Source organism: Grampus griseus (assembly GCF_964374135.1).
Source record: "Grampus griseus genome assembly, chromosome: 10".
NCBI classification, from domain to species: domain Eukaryota; kingdom Metazoa; phylum Chordata; class Mammalia; order Artiodactyla; family Delphinidae; genus Grampus; species Grampus griseus.
The window spans coordinates 21,498,331-21,522,772 of NC_139004.1; the positions used below are offsets into that span (position 1 = coordinate 21,498,331).

General features: G+C 43.3%; 4 protein-coding genes, 1 long non-coding RNA gene and 2 pseudogenes across 8 annotated transcripts; 5 read left to right on the plus strand and 2 right to left on the minus strand.

The window, feature by feature from the left end:
• The first annotated feature begins 544 nt into the window (after window positions 1-544).
• Window positions 545-5,886, plus strand: LOC309828917. Of its 2 annotated transcripts, none has more exons than XR_014297367.1 (3): window positions 545-684; window positions 2,401-2,501; window positions 4,985-5,886. It is a non-coding gene; the product is annotated as an uncharacterized lncRNA (long non-coding RNA). The 2 variants fall into 2 exon arrangements; XR_014297368.1 differs by having other exon boundaries at window positions 555-989.
• Window positions 5,887-16,081: 10,195 nt separating this feature from the next.
• LOC309829110 (histone H2B type 1-C/E/F/G/I-like) lies at window positions 16,082-16,621 on the minus strand (annotated as a pseudogene). Its single transcript has 2 exons — window positions 16,598-16,621; window positions 16,082-16,443 (listed from the first exon to the last, which is right to left on the minus strand). The product of its transcript is annotated as a histone H2B type 1-C/E/F/G/I-like (transcript).
• Window positions 16,622-16,761: 140 nt separating this feature from the next.
• Window positions 16,762-17,154, plus strand: LOC309828312 (histone H2A type 1; the record flags this gene model as incomplete). The annotated part of the gene is made up of 1 exon (XM_082663562.1): window positions 16,762-17,154. One exon carries the CDS (start codon window positions 16,762-16,764, stop codon window positions 17,152-17,154), a length of 393 nt encoding a protein of 130 aa, XP_082519688.1.
• A 1,694-nt stretch (window positions 17,155-18,848) lies between these two features.
• On the plus strand, window positions 18,849-19,259 carry H3C10 (H3 clustered histone 10; the record flags this gene model as incomplete). Its single annotated transcript, XM_082663630.1, has 1 exon — window positions 18,849-19,259. One exon carries the CDS (start codon window positions 18,849-18,851, stop codon window positions 19,257-19,259), a length of 411 nt encoding a protein of 136 aa, XP_082519756.1.
• Window positions 19,260-21,216: 1,957 nt separating this feature from the next.
• Window positions 21,217-21,603, minus strand: LOC309828431 (histone H2A type 1-H; the record flags this gene model as incomplete). Its single annotated transcript, XM_082663745.1, has 1 exon — window positions 21,217-21,603. The coding sequence occupies one exon, from the start codon at window positions 21,601-21,603 to the stop codon at window positions 21,217-21,219; it is 387 nt and encodes a 128-aa protein (XP_082519871.1).
• A 312-nt stretch (window positions 21,604-21,915) lies between these two features.
• Window positions 21,916-22,297, plus strand: LOC309828483 (histone H2B type 1-L-like; annotated as a pseudogene). Its single transcript has one exon. The product of its transcript is annotated as a histone H2B type 1-L-like (transcript).
• A 1,769-nt stretch (window positions 22,298-24,066) lies between these two features.
• On the plus strand, window positions 24,067-24,442 carry H4C11 (H4 clustered histone 11; the record flags this gene model as incomplete). The annotated part of the gene is made up of 1 exon (XM_082663949.1): window positions 24,067-24,442. Exon 1 carries the CDS (start codon window positions 24,131-24,133, stop codon window positions 24,440-24,442), a length of 312 nt encoding a protein of 103 aa, XP_082520075.1. The 5' UTR covers window positions 24,067-24,130.

Here is a 24,442-nt window from a genome sequence, read left to right on the forward strand (position 1 = left end):
ACACGTGTCTGGAGGAATGAGGGTTGGGTTATATGTTAATAAGATTGCCGTGAGTTGATAATTGTTGAAGGTGTGAGATATGAACATCGAATTCATTGTACTATTCTTTTTTTTTTTTTTTTTTTTTTTTTTTTGCTGTTCGCGGGCCTCTCACTGTTGTGGTCTCTCCCGTTGCGGAGCACAGGCTCCGGACGCGCAGGCTCAGCGGCCATGGCTCACGGGCCCAGCCGCTCCGCGGCATGTGGGATCTTCCCGGACCAGGGCACGAACCTATGTCCCCTGCATCGGCAGGCGGACTACTCAACCACTGCGCCACCAGGAAAACCCTGCATATATACTTTTGAAGTTTTTCCCAAATAATTTCTCTGTGAAACCTTCCCAGCACATTTAGAAGGCAAGGCCTAGGACCGAGTTAAAGGCACGTGAAGCTTTAACAGCTAGAAATAACCACAGAGACGCAGAAACCTCCCAGGTTCCTAGAGCGGACCTGGAAATGACGTCAGTGGAGGTAAACCATCCTTTATTCAACCCCCAGGGCGGAAGAGTTCGTCGTTTTGTGTTCCGGTCAGTGGGCCTCTGCGGACTGTGGAGCAAACACCGTGAATCTCGTGCCCAGGCAGCACCGCCTGGTTCTTCCAGGCGGCTTGAGAAGGGCTAGGCTTCGGAGCCTCCAACCTGACAAAGGTGGGACTTGGGCAAATGTCGAGAGGCCTAAGTCTGGGACTAAAGTTGGCCCCCATGGCGCACATTCTTGGTCAGAAGCAGCAGATTTCAAAAATCAGGAGGTGTCGGGGCGGGCGGGGGATGAAGGCAAGTAAGCTCCGGCGCTTCGCCTCCGGACCCCAACACAGCCTCCGCGGATTTGGGAGCGGAACGGAGTCGACGACTCTGCAGAGACGCCTCTGGCCAGAGAGCAGATGGCGCAGGCCTGCACACTCGCCGTCAATACGGTCCATCTGGAAGTGGCCTGGCCTAGCGGATGGTAATAGGTAACGAGTCACTATTTATGGGTGTGGTTATGAGGGACGGACGCATGCAGGGAGGCATTCAGGCTCTTGAGCGACAGGTGCTGGAGAGTCCGCATGCTCTGGGTAATAATACTTGGTGGAAAACTGTTACCCGCAAGGCAGAAATGTTGCGACTGTGTTGAGTGCAGTTTGATGATTCTGGGTATCAAGTAAATATGAGCTGTGTAATGGTAAAGGGGGGGGGTGTTCGTCATCAGACAGTACGTCTCCACAGCCAGCCTGCCTTCACTTTAGAACCATCTAGAGAGCTTTTAAATTTCCTAGGTAGTGCTAGTGTGCAGCGGGTGATAATAACCACTCAGGTGCTGTCAGATTGAAGAAGTGCATCTCACTCTTTACTCTTCTGGGCAGAAACCATTCTTCTGACACTGTCTAGTCGAAGCATTGGGGCCTAACTAGCACTTAATTTGTGTGTAGAGGTTCTCCGAATGAAATTTATCAGCAGGGTCCAACACTTGGATAATACAGAGTAGAAGACTGTTCTCATTTTATGCTGTCTAATCTGAGGCACTCAGCAATATTTTTCTATGTTTAAGCAGATATTTCTTCAACAGAAAGAAAGAAAAGCAAGATCATTGTTTAGTATAAGAATCCGGGATGTTTGAAGATATGGTTGAGGATGTATTTGCCCTCAGGTTTCACCCTTGTGGTGGCATGTGTCAGAATTTCTTTTCTTTTTAAGACTATTATTCTATTGTATGTATATACCACATTTTGTATATCCATTTGTTCACTGATGGGCACTTGGATTGCTTCCACCTTTTGGATTGTGAATAATTCTGCTATTGCACATGGGTGTACAAATATTTCTACGAGACCCTGCTTTCAATTCTTTGGGGTATGTACCCACAAGTGGAATGGCTAGATCATATAATTCTATTTTTAATTTTTTGAGAAACCTTCATACTGTTTTCCATAGCGGCTGCTCCATTTTACAATTCCACCAACAGTATGTAAGGATTCCAGTTTCTTCTCCTCCTTGCCGACACTTGTTATTTTCTGAGTTTTTTGATAGTAGCCATCCTCATGGGTGTGAGGTGGTAGTATCATTGTGGGTTTGATTTGCATATGCGTAATGATTAGCGATGTTAAGCATCTTTTCCTGTGCTTATTGGCCATTTGTATATCTTCCTTGGTGAAATGTTCAAGTTCTTTTTCCATTTTCTAATCAAGTTGTTTTTTTTGTTGTGATTTCTTTTTTTTTTAATTGAAGAACCTCCTTCATCTGCTATTCTTTGCAGGGATGGTAGATAAAAGAGAAGATACGCTCAGAAATAAGTCTTGAATCATGTTCAATTCTTCTGGCTTTTTTTTTTTTTAGTATATGTGTGTAGAGAAGGTAACACTTAAAAAATGAATTCTTGTTTTCCAGATGGGCAAGGTGAAGATAGAATTCCCAGGCAGCAGGATGGTAAACAGTGCAGATCTGAGAAACAGCCTGCTGACCTCTGGTAACGTGTATAGCAACAGCAGGTAAGTCTGGAGAGAAAGAACTTTATAGGAGACTTAGACATGCATCTTGTAGCCCAGTGCTGTCCAGTAGAACTTTGCATAATGGTGGAAATGTCCTACATTGGTGTTGTCCACCATGGTAGTCACTGGCTACCTGTGGCTATTGGATGCTTGAAATGTGGCTAGTACTATTGAATTTATTTTATTGAATGTTTATTAATTTTTTTAGCTCCATATGGCTAGTGGCCACCATATTGGACAGTACAACTCTAGGCAGTGGTTTTAAATGAGAAGTAGCATAACCAGATTTATATCTTAGAAAGATTACTTTATAGTCAGAATGTGGAGAATGTGTTGGACAGGCACAAGACCCCAAGCAGTAAAATCAGTTAAGAGACTCTTGAAATAATCTAGGGAAGTGTGTATAAACTTTAGCCACCTCCTCAGTTAACAGCCCTTTATTCTCTTTTTTTTTCATGTATTTGTTAGATTGTTTATATGATTAGAACCCCAAAGAACAAGTAACAGTGGTTTAAGTAGGATAGAAAATTTATTTATCATGTGAATGTCCTGCTGAAAGGCAAGTCAGAAATTTCTGGAAGCTCTTCTCCAAAAAGTTCTCCAGTGGCCTGTGCTTTTCTTGCTGCTCTGCGATCTCCAGAGTACTATCCTTGTCCACATGGGCAAAACCAAATCACAGCCTATAGGAAAGGGAAGGAAAATATTGTGACCAAGCAACTTCCTTTTAAGCAACATGACAGAATGAAAGTTGCCCACAACACTTTTGCTCACACTCTGTGTTAAGCTAAAACTTGGGATATTCTTTCTGACATCAGAGGGGCCATATATTTAGGAAAGTGTTTGTAAGTATGAAAAGCATGGGCAAATTTTCGGCCACAGCTCAGCCTTTATATAATCGTGTCCTTGCATGGAGAAAGAAGGAAGTGGTCTTTGAATGTGAGGAATAAGAGAAAACTTTTGTACAACATCAGAGAATCCTTGCTGTACTAGTCTGCTAGGGCTGTGGTAACAAAGTACCACACCTGGATGGCTTAACCAACAGAAATATATTGTCTCATAATTCTGGAGTCTGGAAGTCCAAAATCAAAGTGTCAGCAGGGTTGATTCCCTCTGAAGGGCAGTGAGGGAAAGATCTGTTTCAGGCCTTTCTACGCTTGTAGATGGCCATCCTTTCTCTATGTCTCTTCACATTGTCTTCCCTCTGTGTCACTGTGTTCATCTTTCCTCTTTTTATAAAGACACCAGTCATATTAGATTAGGGCCCACCCTAATGACCTCACTTTAACTTTTCCTCATTTTATTTCTTTAAAGACCCTGTCTCCAAATAAGGGTCACATTCTGAGGTACTGAGGGCTAGAACCTAAATGTTTGAATTTGGGGGGAATACAACTCAACCCATAATACCTAATAAATATCCGACCAGAGTTCATATCTCATTTGACACCAGGAATCCATATTCCTTAAGGAAACCATTCATAATAACATTTAACATGGTTTTATGGCAACCCCAAATAAGTTTGTCAACTGCTGCTCTGTTTTGATAGTTAAAGCAGAGGTGCCCGAAGTACAGACTTCAGTGTTTTAAACAGTTAGAAAAGAAATAAATCCAGTCCTGCCTGTCTTCTTTAAATAGTCATCCAGTTTCTTCTGTCAGGGAACCTAAATCTCCAGTTATTAATGCCAGCCTGAAATTCAGGACAGAAGAACTTAATTCTTAAGTTAATGCTCCTTGTTCCGCAACTTTATATAAATGAAACAGGAAGAAAATATACGAGGAAGCCTTTTTTAAAGAAGTATATGATCTATTTGGGAAGTCACATTAAAACACAGGCACACCGCAAGAACCCAAGGCACACCCTGTAGGACTACTTATAAACAGGTATTTAAATAACATAAGCGGCATTTACAAGTTCAGTAGAATCTTTTAAAAAAGGAAGAGAGAGAGCAATTAAGAGGCTTCCATGCTCTCAGGTTTTTCGATTTCATGTGATGGCTGAGAGATGGAGCATGCAGAGGAGTAGACATCCTTTTAAAATATTTGGATGCTTGAGTCAAGAAATTTGGGCTTGAGAGCCATATTTTTTTGATCTTTAAATATCTAATGAAAGCTGTGGACTGACTCCTCAAAAAAATACACATACATTTGATATTTTGCATGAGTTTCTGTGTGTTCGTGGATACCCTTTAGGCAGATGCTGTATATTATTTATCCTAAACTCCTTTCTCCTTTGATTTCCTCCACCATGGTAGCTAGAAAGCCAAAATCCTTCCCTTTCTTGTCTCTTGTAGTTGGGGTGGGATGTGAGCTGGGTCTGACCACTGAGATTCAAGTGAAAGTCGCTCGTGGGGGACTTCTGGAAACATTTTTAAAATGCAAGTGACTTCTCTAAAAAATAAAGGGAGGGGCTGTGACTTGGCTGGCGTGCTCCATCAACTCTTTACCCTGTATCCTTTGCTCTTCTCTCTCCCTGTCTGGAATTCAGACAAGATTCCTGGAGGAACAGCAACTATTATAAGTGTGATGATAAAAGCCACAGAACAAAGACAATTGAGCAAAGAAGATAGAGGGAGCCTCGGAACTTCATGACATTCTTGAACAGTGGCGCCAGCCCTGGACGACTGACCTCAGGACCTCTTGCTAAATGACATATACTAACTCCTTTCTGTTTAACCCACTGGAGTAGAATTTTCGTTTGCAGTGAATCCAATCCTGACTGATAGGCTAATATGTATTAGCACCTGTTGTGGGCCAGTGGAGTTCTAAGAATGTTTATGTACTAACGTTTTTAATCCTCACAATGAATGACTTTATGAGATAGACCAAAGGTTCTCAAAGTGTGGTCCCTGAGCCAGCAGCATTAGCATCACCTGGAAACTTGTTAGAAATGCAGATTTGGGGGCCTGACCCCAGACCTCCTGAAGCAGAATCTCTGGGAGTGGGGCCCAGCAGTCTGTTTTAGCAAACCCTCCAGGCGATTCTGATGTATGCTGAAGTTTGACAACTTTATCTCTGTAGATAGGGTATTGTTATTGTCCCCATTTTACAGATAAGTAGACTGAGCTGAATTTAAGTCACTTGCCCAATGTCACACAACCAGCAAGACTTGACTCCTAAGTCTGTTTGTGGCCACTGTGTTACACATGTTAAGAACTCCTGCTCTAAAGTAGTAGTCTTCAAACTTTGAAAGCATGCTCCTCTGAAAAATTATGTACCCCCCTGTACAATTTTAGATCAACATCTAAAAATTTCACATAAGTTCAGACAGTTGTAAAGAATCTGATTTCCAGTACATTGTAAATTGTGCCATTTCAAAATGTGTTCCATCACTCTTCTAAATGAATCTAAATACCATAGTGATTATTTTTTAAATGGACTATCATCTATTTAAAAAAATAAATTTTCTCTAACATTTGAAATTCTACATCTTCTCTTTTGTATTTGAATTCGTATTTTCATTCCCCTACCCCACAAAAATACATTCTATTGTAACATGGCTGTTTTTGATCTACTCTGTTGTGCTCTACCCCAGGCTAACTGGTTCATATGTCAGTTCATCTCAATTTGTTCTCAATTCTTTACCAGGAGCTTGAAATGACAAACTGAAACATTATTTAAATCTCCAACCTCCTGCTCTTTATCTTCTTATTCCCCTGCAGCTGAAAATGTCAAATAGCCTAGGGGAAGAATGCTCTATGGGCAGTAAAATGTATTAAAAGAAAATCTAATCAGAAGATCCTAGCACTGTCATAAGTATATACATAGAGGGAAACAGATAAATTTAAAAATGGATACAAGGATATGTAGAAATTAGTAAATGACAAAGTTGATACTTCAATTTAGTAGGTAGGCAAAATTGATTTTAAAATAATTGTGACGCTATAACTAACTTTGCCTATTGGAGAAAACAAAGATGGACATTTACCTCTCAGCCAGTAATAAATCAAGTTCCAGATAGATTAGTGACTTAAATACAAAATATAAAATAATAAAACATGTAGTTGCAAATAATAAAAGAACTCAGAAGAAAAATATTTACTTGGAAACTATTGCATAGGAAAAGTTTGAGCAACAAAGGCTTAATAAAAATATGCTTTGATGAAAGCCTACAAAATCATAATAAGCTATCTTAAATCAGATGTACACAAATGGGAAATTCACAGAAGAAAAAAATCCACCTGAAAATTAGAAATGAATGAGTCTGAGAATGAGATGATGGTGAGGGGGCTGCTTTGGTCTATCACTTCATTGTTTTAACCAAGGACAGTGTCTTCATGCTATCTTAATTCCTTAGTCTATGAATTGCCAAATATTTTGATGCTCTTACACACTGCTTTCCAGTGGTCTTCTAAAATGTTTCTTAATAAATTTAAATCATTCTAAAGAATGTAATTGCCAGTATATGGTAAGATTTGAACATTAAAAGAGTCCAATCCATCATTGATTTTTTTCCATTGGAACCTAAGAGCAATTTGATATACCCTAGCATCCTTTAAAAATGTACTTGGTATACTTTTATCTAACAGTCGAAAAATGTTCATGAGTTATTTTTCTCTTTCAAAGGCATTTCTGTTCTATAGCTGTCATGGAATTTTATCCCCATATATTGCATTTTTTATGCTTAAAGGCTGTGACTGATTATTATACTACTCCGAAACAGAAAAATATATTAAAAATGAGATATGATATTTAGTTATTTCCAATGAGTGTCTTCGAATTTTAAGAATCTCCCCCCGCCTCGCCCCCAGTTTGAGTTGTTTTCAAGTTTAATAGTAACATGTGATCAATAAAAAGTATCTCAAAGTATTTTTGAGAAGTATTTAGTATATGAAGAGTAAAATTGTATTTGAACCTAATGAAAGGGACAGGACTTTTTCCCCCAAGTTAGCTCATGTGTCTGCGGATGAAAATTTCTAGGAGCTGGAATGGGAAAGCTTCCGTAGAAATAGCAGAATTATCAGAAATTTGCAGAGAGATGGATAACCAGGTAAACCTCAGGTCCACAGCGAGATTTGAACTTGGATCGCTGGATTTAGAGTCCAGAGTGCTAACCATTACACCGTGGGGCCTGTTTTCACTTAGTGTTTGCTAAATTCTTTGATGATATAGTTCTTCCTCCCTAAGTCCCTTTATCTGGTTATCTGAAAGGTATAAGCACATTTTGCTTTTCTTCCTCTAGGATTAATTCATGGACGCTTACCTGTCACATGCCTGCATCCATCCCACAGAGTGCTCGGTTTTGTGACTGTACTATTACTTCACCCAAGGCTCACAATCGCCCTGTGAGATGGGAGGCATTATCGCTTTACAGGTGAAGAAACTGAGGCAGAGACCTGGTGTCTTTCACCCTACTTTATTGGATCCTGTTGCTTTTACGAAAATTCGTCTTTTTTTAGGATGATAATCTTTTACGGACGCGTTATGGAAAGATTTACCAAAGTAGCAGAGGAGACATTGGTGTTTAAGAAAAAACTGAAATAAACATGCTTGGAAGACGCGGCTGGAGGAGGGATCCCTGCAGTCCTGGGAACACAACTCAGAGTTGGGGGGCGATGCGGGGGAAGCAGAAAGGAGAAGCGCTCGGGAGTTTTCCTAGGACCGAGTCCAGCCCCACGGCCCTCCTGCTCCCCTTCCACCAACGGGAAATATGAGCAGAGGAGACTCCCAAAAGGGCACAAAGAAAATTCCCGCCCCGCCTGTCACATCTATTTCCCGCACACACATAGGCGCCCACACTTTGTGAAAACCCACAAGACAAATCAGTTTCTGTGATGGGTCTTGGTGAATGTTCTGAGTCGCATCCTAATCCAGTATCTTCACAAGTTTCCTGCGCTGGCTTTTCGCTGGCTCAGAGCGCGACGATATCCTGCGCAAGTTTAGGAGTGAGTGCCTAGCAAATTCTTTAGTGGTGTAGGGGAGTCCAGTTTTGCTCCAAATATATTTCCAGGATTTCAGATTTTAAGCGAAGATACGCTGGAGGCGGGCTTCGAGGACGGCGCGCCCTCTTGTGGACACAGACTATAAAGCGCAAGCCCTCCCTCCCCGCCCCAAACAAAACCCCACCAAATACCCCAAACAAACCAACAAAAAACTCCACAACCCTGTAAGTATCCCTGTAAACACCAGGCTTCTTGCAGGATTCCCTTGCAGAAGGATTTTTTCAGGGTGGCTTTTACTGGAAAAATCTTAAATTGGTTCTTTTCTGGAAAGCTGGGTTGGAGTTTTCCTCAAGCTTAGAAGAGGTGGAGAATGGCCAAGGACGGTTCATTTTTTGCATAGAGTGGGTAGGAAACCCTCAGGAGAGAGGGTAAACATCCTCCACTGGAGATTCTAAACTGTCGAAACCTGGCAGATTCAAGAAAAATGACCTTACAAAGGAGATGCTTTTAAACCTGTGCGGGGAAAGCAGTAGATTCCTCTTTCCTCGACATAACCGGTCAGCGACGAATACACCAGTTCAATTACATTTTCCAACGCCACAGGGAAGAATAGTCCCAATGGCCTTGACCCTGCGCGGTTCCCGATATGTTAACAAAAGTGCACCACGTGCAGGAAGGTGCCTGTGACTTGTGCAGCAGTGGCTCCCCGTCTAGCAGAGAAAAGCATCTGTGCTTCTCCAGGGCCACATCCTACAGCTTTCCCAGACTCTTGCCCCCAGGCAAACTGTGATGAGAGCAGCAAGTGAAACCCTTCTGAGTAGGGGACAAACCCTTCTGAGTAGGGGACAAACAAGTGCAGCGTTCAGAGGTTAAGGTCTGTCTCTTTCCTGCACCCTCAGAAACCTCAGAACACCTTCAGCCTAAATCCTAGCTTTCGGTGCAGCGCTCAAAAATCTTCAGCTGAAGGACAAATGTGTAATTAGTGCTTTCCAGAGGCTAAGCCCATGGCAGGCACTGGCCTCCCTACAGCCAATAGGTAACCGAAACTAGGCACATACAGACTTCAGGAAGACAGGGCACGAATGTAGTCAAAGGAGACTTTCTTTTCAAACTCTCATTCAAAAGTGCAAAATTCAGTGCTCAAATTACACATCCCCCCACCCAACTTTAGCTACCGCTGTGGTCTCATTAAGACAGAGTCATGGTTGACATTCACCTTCAGGGAGGCTTCTGCTCCAGTCTTGGGCAAAGACTTGTTCTTAGAGTCACTGTAGACTTGGGATCATTGAAGGAAAAGAGTGAGAAGAAATCTGGGAAGAAGTGGAGCAGACAGATTTGGAACCAAGCGTGGACATGAACTGTCCTGGGTTCTGGGATGATCAAACCAGATTAGGTAAAAACTTTATGCACTCAGCAACTTGTTTTTTGTTTGTTTGTTTTGTTTTGTTGGCCATGCATCTTGTGGGATCTCAGTTCCCCGAACAGGGAAAGCCCGGAATCCTAACCACTAGGAACCAGAGAACTCCCTGCACTCAGCAAGTATTTTTGAACTCCTAACAGGAAACAGGGACTGTGGGACTGAGAACTGAAAGGTGAACAAGGCCACAGTACTGGTCTCTCCCCTAGGAGACCTTGCTGTCTAGAGCAGGAGGGAGGGCTTATCAAACAAGCAATTAAAACGTGAGGTGGTAGGAGAAGGGGACATTCCGGTGCTGAGGAAACAGATGGGGCACGAAAGCCTAGAGGAAGGGAGTCAATGAAGTCCTCAGTAAGAAGGGCTGAAAGGACTAAGTTAATATTTGAGGAATGAGTAGAGAATCAGACCTCATAACATGAGGGGAAATGGGAGGGCAAAAAAGTTTTGCTGGTAGAAAATGTGGAGAGGAAAAAAAAAGGAAGAATAGAAATAATTTTATCGTGGCTTGTGGCTAGAAGCTAATTTGGAGGTAAGTGTGTGACAGGAACGGTGACAAATGAGGTTGGAGATGTGGGCAGGTTAGGTCAGCAATCATTAAAATGTGGAAAACTGCCCGAGCAAAGTGAAAAGAACTTGTCCTGTCTTAGGATTCTCAAAGGTGACAACAAGGGCTGCTCATTCATGGGTTGCTACCTGCAGTTTGAAGAACTGTACCACACGGATCAACGTAATCGAAGTGCAGAAGTATTACTAACATAAGTCTAAGAAAGAATCTAAGGAATTTGCAGCTAAGATGGGTCGAGGTGGCGTGAAAGTGGTTAAGGCCCGGGACTGCTAATGCATCGTGCTCTGCCTGTGTGGGCTCGGATGCCACCCTCTGAGAAAGCTCAGTGAAGAGCAAAGCCGCGAGGGAAAGCAGCTGCTAATCAGATATTTATCACGTCTCGGTTTAGACTTCCTTTTCCAGTTTTAGGGTAATGTGGCCATTCTTTTAAAAACAGAAAGTCCGTTTGCATGCGTACATAGATTCCTTTCTAGGAATAAAGCGAGGGGAGACAGTCGAGAGACAGCCCCTCCGCGCCCGGACCTGGGCACAGGTAACAGGATTGGCGGCTGCTCCCCGCGGCGCTGGTTTCTGCATACAGCTTCGCTCCAGCAGCCGGTGGGCTCCGATTTCCGAAGCTTGACCAAGATACTATTGCTCATTATAACTGACGTGTGGTGGGCTGGATTACAGGGGGAAATGCTGGTTTTAAGGGACGAGATTGCAAAAATAAAAATGAAAACGAGAACATTCAGTAAGGTCCCACCGAGATTTGAACTCGGATCGCTGGATTCAAAGTCCAGAGTGCTAACCATTACACCATGGGGCCCACAAGGAATAATTTTGGAAAGGTATCTCTTGTGACAAATATCCATCTTTTAGGCACCGGATCCCAACTAGTAAATTTTAAACAACGTGTTCCCCCCACCCCACCAACAAAACTGTACCGCCTCCTGGAGGGGCATTTTGAAAACGTGTGGGTGTTTTGGTTGTCTCAATGGCTCAGGGCACAACTGGCGTTGACAGAACAGGGCCAGAGATGCTGGAAGTCCAGCTGTGCTCAGGACAGTCCTATACCCAAGAATTATCGTTAGGACTCCTCAACTTTTGTAAAAAAAAAACATTTTCATCTGGGTTTTCAGGGACCTTTTCTAAGGGTGAAATCCCTGCTTCCAGCTTTGTACCTCCCACTTAATCATCTTATATACAACTGACAATGCTGTGTGGGACCTGGTTAGGATTTTGACTTTTATCCTAAGATGGGAAGTCACAGCTTCTGGTTAAGTGTCCTGGGAGACTCACTTCTGGAATATATGAGAAGTCTGAACATTCTGGGCCACCACACAGTTAGGAAGCCAGACCACATAAAAGTGCTCTCGCAGACAGTCCCAGCCCACAGCCAGTGTCAGTTGCCAGACATGTGGGTGAAGATGCTTCCAGACGATTCCAGCCCTCAGCGGCTGTCCCAAGAATCACAAGTCAGTGACCCTCCACCTGGAGCCCCGGACATTTTGGAGCAGACAGCCATTCCTGCTGTGCTCTGCCCTAATTCCTGATCACAGAATCCATGCACATAATACAATGTTTTGTGCCACCGAGCTTGGGCTGCTTACTATGCAGTAACAGTAACCTGAACAACTCTAGAAACAGGAATTTTCCTGATCTACTCCCTTAGTTTTACTCAGTAGGAGTGTCCCCGATTTTTTGCCACTATAAGTAATGCTTTAGTGAACGTCAGTGTCTTCTTATGGGGCTATTTAAGTTTGTCATATGTTTTCAAAAATGATGATTGTTTACAAAATTGTTGGGCTTGTGTGGAGTTTTGTGAGAGTGGGATGATTAGAGATAAGAAAACTCCCCTAAAGACACCATCTAAGTGCTATGTATGGTTATTATATTAAGCTGTAAAAAAACATTTGTTGGGGTGTCATTCACTGAGTCTACATTCCAGGCTCTGCACTTGGTGCTGGGGTATGGCTGAGAACAAGACTCCTTTGTTGGAATTCACCTCTTTCGGTATGGTTTTGCAATAATACTGTTTGCTTTCCTGGATCTAGAGCCTTGCAGAGGTGGCACCATCTCGTCTTGCTTTGCAGGGCATTTTTTTCAGCAGCTATTTAGAGAACATGCAGGCTGCCAAGGCTCTGTGCAGAAATTAAGTTGGACTAGGAGAAAAAGACACAAGAAGCTCAAAACTGCTCACCCCATAGCTCCCTTTCCCCAGCCACAACGGCCTCTTGCAGTTCCCAGAACACACTAAGTACCTGACTTGGTTACTTGTTCCTTTTGCCTGGAACAGATTTCCCCAGGTAGTGACTCAGCACTTTATGCCAATGACTCCTCCACGACGCCTTGTCTGCATACCCTCCTTAAAATTGAGATCCCCAACTTCCTATCCCCTTTCCTGCTTTAGTTTTATCCAAATCACTTACTAAGGAGCTGATATATTAAGAATTTTATTAATTTATTTTTTTATTGCCTAGCTTACCCCTCCCCTCAAAGTGTCACATGAGCAGGAACTTTCACAGGCTTTTTTTTTCCCCTTTCACAGGCTTTTTTTTCCCAAGAAACTTTCACAGGCTTTTTTTCACTGTGTATCCTCCATACTAGCATAGTGCTTGTCACATAATCATAGGTGCTTAACAAATACTTGACAATGAAATAAATTAATTTACCTTTTGCTGGCTGATTGGGTCACATAAAATCATTGGCTCTACAATGATATGCCTGATTTATAACTGGAATTGGCAATACTTTCTATATAATTCTTCTTCCCTTATTGTATGATGCTTAATTATTTCCCTGATACATATATTGTTTTATTCGATCCAAACAACTTTTTGATGAAACTGGGCTGGCTTTCTACCCCTGTTTTGCGGATAAGGAAACTGGTACGAGCTTCACTGACTTGTCTGTGATCCGCACAGTGACCAGAATGGCATTTGCCTCTTTGTGGTAGTGAAGTCACCCCTCGGTGACCTCAGATCATCCATTTTCTGGTATTTTGTTTTGTTTTGTCTTGTTTTGCCAAGGAAACATGGTCTTGGTATCTAAGAGTTCTAACTCCTACCTTCATTGCATGGAGAGGGAGAGGAATACCTGGGGGCCACTAAATGAGAGGTTGGTTGGACCTCTGCTTGGTTAAGCTTGCAGGTCTCCTTCTCACCCCCCTTTCCCTTTCTTCCTGCAGCACAGTTTTATAAATGACAAAGTTTTGTTTTAAAATTCTAAGTCTGTAATCTTTTTTTGTACACACAGATATTGAGTTTCTAAATCAACACATTTGAGAGCCTGAAGGGTGCTAACCTCTCCCATATGTAAGTGCATCTTTGGGGGCTCTCATCTGGGAATTCAGTTTTATAAACCCTACGTGGGGTTCTTTCCCAGAAGTTGAAGAAAGGGTACAGAAATAGAACCTGGTCATAACAGGAGCAGGAATAGATGGATGAGGTTCTTTGAAAGCACTTCCAAATCTCTAATGTTTCTCAGATATTAAGAAATCATGCAGTCAAATGTAAAATGATATAAAAGTGAAACTCCAACAATTTAATGACAGATATGTGCACGGGAGTTGAGATGGAATGCTAGGATCTGAGCAAAGGAAAGGTGAGGTGTGAGGATTGTTGGTGACCTCTACCTCAAAATCCTCCAGGGAGACAATCAATTCATGCTAAATTGCAAGTGTGACTGTTTAAGATACAATTATACCAAGAATAAAGAGAGAGAAGTTATAGTACTGTTAAAGATTTATGAAAATGTTCCTTAGGAATCAGGCTACTTCATTTACTTTCTTGACTTACTCAAGCAATTTGTGACCAATAAATTGGTCAGTCAGGCCAGGCATACTTCTCATTACAACTAATATAGTGAATTCTAGTTTGATGAGCATCTCTTGTGAGTTTTGTTATCGTGAATATATTCCTCAGATGTAAGAATCCTAATAAAGTCCCAGCTTGAAGCATTGCATTGTTACTTCCAGTTTATAACAACTAAGGCTCATAGAAACACTGGAAAGGAAAGCAGGCCCTCCTTACGCTCTATGGATTCTCGCATCTCTGTTACAACTTCTGTCTTATAAACCTGCTGAGACAGACTAAATAGTAGGTTCTCATAGAAGAATATGAGGTTATAGAAAACAAATTTATTAAAAAACTTGCACGAACGAAGGTGAGGAATGTACCTACTAAACATATGAAAATAACAAAAAACAAAGAATACCCTTATTATTGACAATAAGCCAATCTGTACAGTAGAGAGGACTTCCTGGATGGTGGAAGATAAAGCCCTTTTGAAGGATAAAATCCTCTGCAGTCTTTTTTCTGTTTTTCATGTAAAATATGAACTCAGGCCTGCTCTTTCTTATAATATTAACTACTTAAATTTCAGAACCTAACCTTAAAAATGAAAGTCTATAATCAATGATTCTCAAAAAAGTAAGATGTTCCTCTACCCTGAAATTACAGTTCCAATCCTCCTTCATAAAAGTAGTCAAAAGAATGTGATCTAAAGAGTTGTCAGATTCTCTTTCTCCTGCCTAATATGGAATTCTCTGCCGGTGTTCAAAACTACTACCGAGTTGTCTGTTCTCAGTTAATAAAAATGTGGGAGTCTCATTTGATTTGTAAGAGATCTCCTAGGAAGTCCAAACATTAGACATTGTTGCATATTCCTTAGATATAGATCTATGCAGCCTTGAGTACACCTTTTTTCCACTGTTGTCTTTAGAGTTTCGATTTATCTGTACTCTCAACATGGCAAGGCCACGGCAAGGCGGGGAGGGGCTAGGGTTAATGGTGGTGCTAAGAGCCACGGTAAGGTCCTGTGTGCCAACATCCAGGGTATCACCAGGCCCGCCATCCGGCGCCCGGCCTGCCGCGGTGGAGTCAAGTGCATCTCCGGTCTCATCTACAGACACGCGGTGTGCTGAAGGTCTTACTATGAAATGTGACCATGACGCCATAACCAGCGTGCCAAGCGCAAGACGGTCACCGCTGTAGACTTTGTTCTCTCAAGCTCCAGGGACACACCCACTATGGCTTTGGCGGCTGATTGCAGTATTGCTGTTTTCAATTGTAAAAGCTTTTTTCAGGGGTACCTATCTTTTCTTTTAAGGAGTTATCTGTTCAGATCACGTATTGCAGCTGAAGTCTTGTTCCTTTGTTCCTGCACTAGTGTACGGCATCGTGGTCTGCTGCAAAGTGATACGAGAAAAAAGGCTATGCAGTGAATGGGTGTGGAGTTCCTGTACACGTAAAAATGGCTTCCATTCACAATGCTTACAGGCTCCCAGGCGCACTTATAGAATGGGCTAAACTGCAAACATTTTAACCTGGGGCTTCCTAACTGTGAAATTAAACTAGTATCTAAAGGGAACCAGTCCAGTGACTTCCTGGATTTCCCTGGCGTTGTCATTGTTGTTCTCGAGGTTTTCAGGTATTGTCTGTCCAGTCAAAACCTGGGGAGACGGGCTAGATGAATCAAAGAACATAGTGTTGACACCAGAAGTGCTCGCCAAAATGCACTTCCTTGTCTGAACATTTGTCAGATTAACACCAAATTTGGGTTAAACGTCACCTCTTCAAATATTACCCAAATCCAGCAAAGACACCTCCTCCTTCTCTCTCCCCGCCACCTTCCCCCACCCCCCGCACGGAAATGACAGGCAAGGCGCCCCAGCTTTCTTGAGAAGTGTTAAGTAGCTCTGAAAAGAGCCTTTGGGTTTGGTAACGCCTATAAACACATTTACTTGGAGCTGGTATACTTGGTGACAGCCTTGGTGCCCTCAGACACTGCATGCTTGGCCAGCTTTCCAGGCAGCAGCAGGCGAACGGCCGTCTGGATCTCCCTGGATGTAATGGTCGAGCGCAATGCGCCAGGCGCGACGCCTCGCCCGCGATGCGCTCGAAGATGTCGTTAACGAACGAATTCATGATGCCCATGTCCTTGGACGAGATGCCATTGTCCGGATGGACCTGCTTCAGCACCTTGTACACGTACACGGAGTAGCTGTCCTTGCGGCTGCGTTTGCGCTTCTTGCCATCCTTCTGCGCCTTAGTCACCGCCTTCTTGGAGCCCTTCTTTGGGGCAGGAGTGGACGTCGCAGGCTAAGGCATGCTAAAGTACTGCGATCGAAATGAAACAAAGGACCAGGAAAGTAAAAGGCGCTTCTTTAACAACAAGGGTTTATGCAAATGAGGTGGGATAAAGGTGGCTGGTGATTGGTGATTTTCTCCAGTGACGTCATAGCTCAATTTTTGCCCAGTCAAGGTAGGCATCCTGCATAGTGGCGTTTCCATTGGCCTAAATGAAAGTAAAATGTTAGCCAATCGTACCGCTTCCTTTTCGCGCCTAGCAGGGCCTATAAAATATGCGTTTTTAAGTTTTTGCTTCTTATCTTTGATAGCCGTTGTTGATCCCGAGCCATGTCCGGACGAGGCAAACAAGGGGGCAAGGCTCGCGCCAAGGCTAAGACTCGCTCTTCGCGGGCCGGGCTCCAGTTTCCCGTGGGCCGAGTGCACCGCCTGCTCCGTAAGGGCAACTACGCCGAGCGGGTCGGGGCCGGCGCGCCGGTGTACCTGGCGGCGGTGCTGGAGTACCTGACGGCCGAGATCCTGGAGCTGGCGGGTAACGCGGCCCGCGACAACAAGAAGACGCGCATCATCCCGCGCCACCTGCAGCTGGCCATCCGCAACGACGAGGAGCTCAACAAGCTGCTAGGCAAAGTCACCATCGCGCAGGGTGGGGTCCTGCCCAACATCCAGGCCGTGCTGCTGCCCAAGAAGACTGAGAGCCACCACAAGGCCAAAGGCAAATAGAAGTCTGGATTAGTTTAATGCAGCTCAAGTTTCGCAATCAAACCAAAGGCTCTTTTCAGAGCCACCTACAGTTTTCTGGGAAGAACTGAGCACTAGGTTTATAAAGCTTATACTCTAGATAATACTTAGGACCATTATAGGTGAATTATACCAACCTCAAAACTTGTGTTAGGAAGTGATTTCCACTCCATGTTAAAGTGTGTGAAATAACCTACAAACTTTGATTCAACACCATTGGCAGATTTGAGGGGTTATGTGGAGTGAGTCATTCTTAAGTATTGTCACCTTCACCTCTACGCATCATGAACCTCTGGAAAGCACAAACTTCTGGTGGAAGGTCAATGTGCCTTTTTGTGGCAGTTTTAAGACATCTTTGTTTTCTGGGTTCTAGACATCCTGAATGTTCAGGGATCAAACCAAACCTGTATCTTAGGTCAAAGGCCATTTTTGGAGCCGTAAGATATCTGAGAAAGACCTAATTTCACATCAGTGTACATTACCTTTTATATTGCTGATTAAGGAATATTTAAATACTCAGGCTTCTTATTGGAAAAGTTAGCTGAGGTGCCTGACAATTATACTCATTGTTTATTATTGGGTTCTCAAGTATTTTCCAAGCTCCCTCGCACCCATCCATACAAACAGATGTCTATATAAGTCGATGATCATTCGTTTCAGGATAAAAATGCTAAGTTCTAGTTTAAAATACCGTTTTCTTAGTCTTTTTATTGTTAAAAGACCTTGTACTGATGGGATTAGATCATTTTTTCCTTAAAAAAAAAAAGCTTGCCTTGGTAATTTCTAGGCCCTGGGGGGAGGGGGAGGATCAGATGTATCAGATGCCAGGCAAGGAGGCGCTCCTAAGGTTCTGCCAGTTGCTAAGGAACTATTGGATGTAGATGCAAACCCAAGGGGTGTGTAGCTTGCGGTAAACATAGGTTACTGGTGGGGAATTAGATTCTTTGAAAACAAAGGAATTACATTCCTAAAATAGAAAAATAAATTGTGCTGCAATGGAATTGTTTTATATTAACTAACAATGAAAAGAAGTTCATGTAAGGATGAGTTTCCCTATGAAGTTATTAACCCTTTAATTCCTCACATGCAAATCAGATTGTACTTACTGAAAAAAATTTTTAAGTTCTTAAAATTCGTGTTTGAAGGAAAGCTGAGGGGTGATGGTACAGTGCTACTATTAACCAATTGTGGCCACTGATCACTGGATATGTGGCTCGTTTGAACAAAGCAGTAGACATGTAATATACACACTGGATTTCAAACTGCAAAATAAAAAAAATTAATGTGAAATATCTAACAATTATATTGATTACATGTTGAAATGAATATTTTAGATATATGAGGTTAAACAGAATACTATTAAAAACAATTTCTTCTGTTTTTATTTTGTTCTAATGTTGCTAGAAAAGTTTCTGTTTCTTATGTAGCTTGTATTTATTTCTACTGGAAATTGCTGTTACAGAGCAAACAACTTTACAGGAAAAATGAAAAAAAATTGAGGTCACAGATAACTGACACTGTCGGAGGATTGGGGGAACAACAAATAAAATTTTCGAGTCCTAACCAGTCCGGTTACCGGTTGGATAGTCCTGGTCTCCTTTTGTCCAATCAGCTTGTGACTCTCGCTATAAATAGGTGGCTAGGGCGCGCCTTTATGCTAGCTGAACCATCTAGTCATGGCTCGCACTAAGCAGACCGCTCGCAAGTCCACCGGCGGCAAGGCGCCACGTAAGCAGCTGGCCACCAAGGCGGCCCGCAAGAGCGCGCCGGCCACGGGCGGCGTGAAGAAGCCGCACCGCTACCGGCCCGGCACGGTGGCCCTGCGCGAGATCCGCCGCTACCAGAAGTCCACGGAGCTGCTGATCCGCAAGCTGCCGTTCCAGCGCCTGGTGCGCGAGATCGCGCAGGACTTCAAGACCGACCTGCGCTTCCAGAGTTCTGCCGTGATGGCGCTGCAGGAGGCGTGCGAGGCCTATCTGGTGGGACTCTTCGAGGACACCAACCTGTGTGCCATCCACGCCAAGCGCGTCACCATCATGCCTAAGGACATCCAGCTTGCCCGCCGCATCCGCGGGGAGAGGGCGTGAGCGTGAAGGTCTCCCATCCACCCCAAAAGGCTCTTTTCAGAGCCGCCTACATGCACACTGAAAAAGGACTGTTTCCCTGCTAATTACTGCTACTAGCTTTGCTTGTGGGAGACAGGTGAACTTTATACATTGTGATTTTCTAAGTACCAGGTGTATGTATTATTTCCGTCTCCCAATGTAGTAAAACAAGTGGTTAGATCTTTCTTACATTCCTAATTTCTCTTTTAGTTAGAAAACACTACTGCTACGATTAGACTGGCAGATGTAATCATGCCCATTCCTTTTCTGAGGGGGCTTGTGAAATGTAGGACCTATGATTTCCACATGGGATTTAGGGTGATGCTAATATTTTACCAAGTTAAAATGATCTAATGCTTTCTACTTGGATTAACACCTTAAGCAAAAAATAGAGTGTCCCCTCCCAGGAATCAGCCTTCCTATGGGAAAAAAGATTTCATGGGAAGCAGTCGTCCCCCACCCCCTCCCCGGGCACATCTAAGGCCAATTTCTAATCAGATTGGTATTCTTGAGTGTGTAAACAGGGCCTTCTAGCTTGGGGAACTGAGATATTAAGTCAAGAGGGGCCCACAACAGAGATGGCCCTTTCTGCTGGCTGGGTAGGGCACCCTCCCCTGAATATATGCAGTCAGTATATTGCTTCCCCAAGTAATCTTTCAGTCCTCATTATTTGAAGATTTATTCAGGGGAAATGAGCAGTCCTAGTTATGTGTACATTTCTAATTATGTGGATACAAATATTCCATGTCTCTAAACTAAGTGCTGAACTCCGGTAGTGTTATCCTTCTACCTAAGCTTTTCTGGAATTTCAACATAATTTCATCATTCCATACAAGGAACTTGGATTTTTGCTATAGTAATGGCTCACAAAAATGAATACTCAAGACGCCAGACCATTTTGGCTCATGCTAATGGGTAGATGGTGATGCCAAGTACTAAGATAAGATTCACTGGGAAAGTAGTGATGATGTTCAGTCTGGGATATACATTTTGAATTCGCCGGAGATCTACAAGAATATCAGAAAGTAGATGTATGTGTATGTCTGAACTTGAGATAAGTCTGGGATGGACATAAGATTTGGAAGTCATTAGTATATATAAAGCATTGAAACCAAAGGACTGGCCTAGAAATCCCTCTGGCTCTTCCTCTCTTGCGATCACTCTGCCTTATTTGCCAGTATCGAACTTTTTCTCATTTGCCTGCACACACCACAAGCCATGAATTTGGTGACGCTCATTTTCTGCTGGAATCCCTACACTTTCCTCTATTTCCCGACTTCCTTTCATCCTCAGACCAAGTGTTACCTCTCACAGATCTTATTCCTCTATGCTCCCCTTATATTCTGAGCTTACTTATCTTGCTAAATTGTTCTTTATTTACTTTTGTTTCTCCCCATTAGACTTTCTTTAGGACCGGCGGCGTCTCGTTAACATTGTATCCTTAATGCCTGGTATCCAAGCGTGTGATATTTGTTGAAAATAAGCCTAAGTAACGACTGCGTATCGTGTTTTAAAACAACTCTCTAAAAGCAAATTTTAAGATGCAGGATTTACTATCTGACACCCCAAATGAGTTTGTGTATCATTCACAAAAAAACCACCTCAGGGCCCCTCCAACAGATACTTTGGCTTCATAAAAACTCACTTATGCCACTTGCCTAACTCCCACATGTGGACCTAGATAGATATGAGCCAATAACCTTGTAGCTTCAGTGACTTTGAAATTAGTCTAACACAAATGTCAATTTTGTTGACTTCTAAATAACAACTGTGAAATATGAACAGGAAAGATGAGGATATCCTAGGACTGAAGCCTAATTAGAGAGTATCAGTACTGTACTTCACAGAACAAATTAAAAATGTACCAAGTCGTGTCACCTTTTTTATGATGATAGAAGTGGCTCTGAAAAGAGCCTTTTGTTGCTTCCAAACTTGATCCCTACTTGGCCTTGTGGTGGCTCTCGGTCTTCTTGGGCAGCAGCACGGCCTGGATGTTGGGCAGGACGCCGCCCTGAGCGATAGTGACTTTACCCAACAGCTTGTTAAGCTCCTCGTCGTTGCGGATAGCCAGCTGTAGGTGACGCGGGATGATACGCGTCTTCTTGTTGTCGCGGGCCGCGTTACCCGCCAGCTCCAGGATCTCGGCCGTCAGGTACTCCAGCACCGCCGCCAAGTACACCGGAGCGCCAGCCCCGACCCGCTCAGCGTAATTGCCTTTGCGGAGCAGACGGTGCACTCGGCCCACGGGGAACTGAAGCCCAGCCCGCGAAGACCGGGTCTTAGCCTTGGCACGAGCCTTGCCGCCTTGTTTGCCTCGCCCAGACATAACTCGACACCAACCGACGCTTCCAAAGATAACTGACGCAAAAGCTTTAAAGCGCACCTTTTATAGCCCCTGCTGGGCGCGAAAAGGAAGCTATACGATTGGCTAACATTTTACTTTCACTTAGACCAATGGAAACGCGACTATGCAGAATGCTTACCTTGATTGGGCAAAACTGAGCTATGACTTCACTGGAGAAGAATCACCAATCACTAGAAACCTTTACTGCACCTCATTTGCATAAAGCCTTGTTGTTAAAGAGGTACCTGTTGGTGTCCTGATCTTCGTTTATCCCTTGTATCGCAGTTTTTCGCCATGCCTGAGTTTGCCAAGTCCACTCCTGCCCCGAAGTAAGGGTTCCAAGAAGGCGGTGACCAAGGCCCAGAAAAAAGATGGTAAGAAGCGCAAGCGCAGCCGCAAGGAAAGTTACTCGGTGTACGTCTACAAGGTGCTGAAGCAGGTCCACCCGGACACCGGTATCTCGTCTAAAGCCATGGGCATCATGAATTCGTTCGTTAACGACATTTTCGAGCGCATCGCGGGCGAGGCGTCGCGCTTGGCGCATTACAACAAGCGCTCGACCATCACCTCCAGGGAGATCCAGACGGCCGTGCGCCTGCTGCTGCCCGGCGAGCTGGCCAAGCACGCCGTGTCTGAGGGCACCAAGGCTGTCACCAAGTACACCAGCTCCAAGTGAGTCACTGATTGCAGAGCGATTGATCAGACTTTCTCACACCCAATGGCTCTTTTCAGAGCCACCTACACTTTCCGAAAAAGAGCTTGTCCGTTGTTAGGTCTGTTTTGAAATGTTTCATGTTTTCTTGAATGTGTAAGTATAGCTTTAGATTAAAAGTTTGTACGTTTTTTGGGGAGCCTTGATTCTCATGCATTTTTGCATGTTCGTTACAGTTACCTTTCACTATTATAAGTAGATTTCGTGTACTTAGTGAAGAACTAATAATGCATGTATCCTTCAGTTTGCAGAAGTATTTGAAGATAACTCATTGCACTGCAAGTAGCCAGAGCATCGCAATACTCCTGGGGTTTTCTTTATCCTATCCTAGGTTTTCTGGATCCTATCCCGATAAGCTACCTAGTTTCTGGGTCCTATCCAATAAGCTACTTAGCTACTTACTGCCTATGAAATTGAAGTAAGGAATTACTTACTCCTGGAGGATTCAGAAGTCGAAGGTATTAGTTGACAAGGAGGCCGAATTCGCAGCCACTGTGTCTGAGTGCTTCCTCCCTAAGCTGCAACGGGCCCACAACCTTATGCATTATTAAAATCTCAACCTTAATAGTTGGAAGCTGGGGTAATTTTAAGATCGAGTGCTGACAGGACTTGATGACTTAAGAGTTACGAGACAGCATAATGTAGATTGTTTCATTTTCTAGTTTCTCACCTAGTTCCCTCTCCTTTCAATGTACCCCACCTTGCTCCACCACCTCCCATACGTAACTGTAAAATGATAAGCATTGCTAAAGGGATTAGATGGCTTTTAGTCATGGAGTAAACAAGAGCAGTTTGAAATATAAACCTGAGTCCTTTCTCTTGTAAGAGAAAAGTTTGGAAATTTAAAATTTTTTCCTTCACCTCTTCAGTTCTCTTTGAAATTATACCTTTCCTATGTTGGTAGGAAAGCCTGGTGCCTCTGAAAAACCCAAAGGCGTTTTCTTTTTTTCTTGAAACAAGTTACAATGTTTAAAACATTTTAATGGAAACACAATAGGAAGAACTAGTGTCCCCAGTACATTACAGAAATTAAAAAGGGTACTTTATCACTGGCAAATAAATCCATAAATCTTGCTTGCTGACCACTTGATCAACCAGACCAAAAAAAAATCATCTATCCCCAAATTAATTCTGAATGTAACAAATAGATTTGGGAAACCATAGTATATAGAACAGAATAGAATTTTAGTAATAGCTCCAAGTATGATGTTAAAGGCATTTCATTGGTGGAGAAAATAATTATTTTAAAAATCTGGCTGATTAAGGAATTGCTAGGGAATTGTTTAAAACTGTGCTATGGAGAATTAATGGGAAGGAATAATAAGCAGACATTAATAACTTGTTATTAAAAACTCAAGGGAAATTGAGTTAAATACACCAGTGTAAAGAGGTTTTAAAAGGGCATATGCAGCATTGCATACATTTTCTTTGAAAGAATATGTGCTTTTATCTATTCAACAAAATACCAAATTAGCTACCAGCAGTGATCTCTGTGTGGTGAGATAACGAGTTTTGCCCTTTTCCACAACACTAATGTTTTGCGTGCGCATTCAAAAGCAATTGTTAAAGCCTTAAAACATGGTAACAAAATAAGTTACCACAGCGTGAAACAGTACAAAGGAACAGAGAAGGCCTCTTTTTCTTTTTTTTTTTTTTTTTGGTCAAATTCCCCTCCCCCGCTTAGGGAGGGACTTCCCGCCTTCAGGTTCTCAGTTCGGTCCGCTACCGGACGTATAAAAGCTTGCATCCGCCATCCGTGGAAGCAAAGGTTTAGTTGAGCTTCAGTAAGTGTTCGTTATGTCGGGTCGTGGGAAGGGCGGGAAGGGTCTCGGAAAGGGGGGTGCCAAGCGCCACCGCAAGGTGCTGCGCGATAATATTCAGGGCATCACTAAGCCCGCTATTCGGCGTTTGGCTAGGCGTGGTGGCGTCAAGCGCATCTCTGGCCTCATCTACGAGGAGACTCGCGGGGTGCTGAAGGTGTTCCTGGAGAACGTGATTCGGGACGCTGTCACTTACACTGAGCACGCCAAGCGCAAGACCGTCACCGCCATGGACGTGGTCTACGCGCTCAAGCGCCAGGGACGCACCCTTTACGGCTTTGGCGGCTAG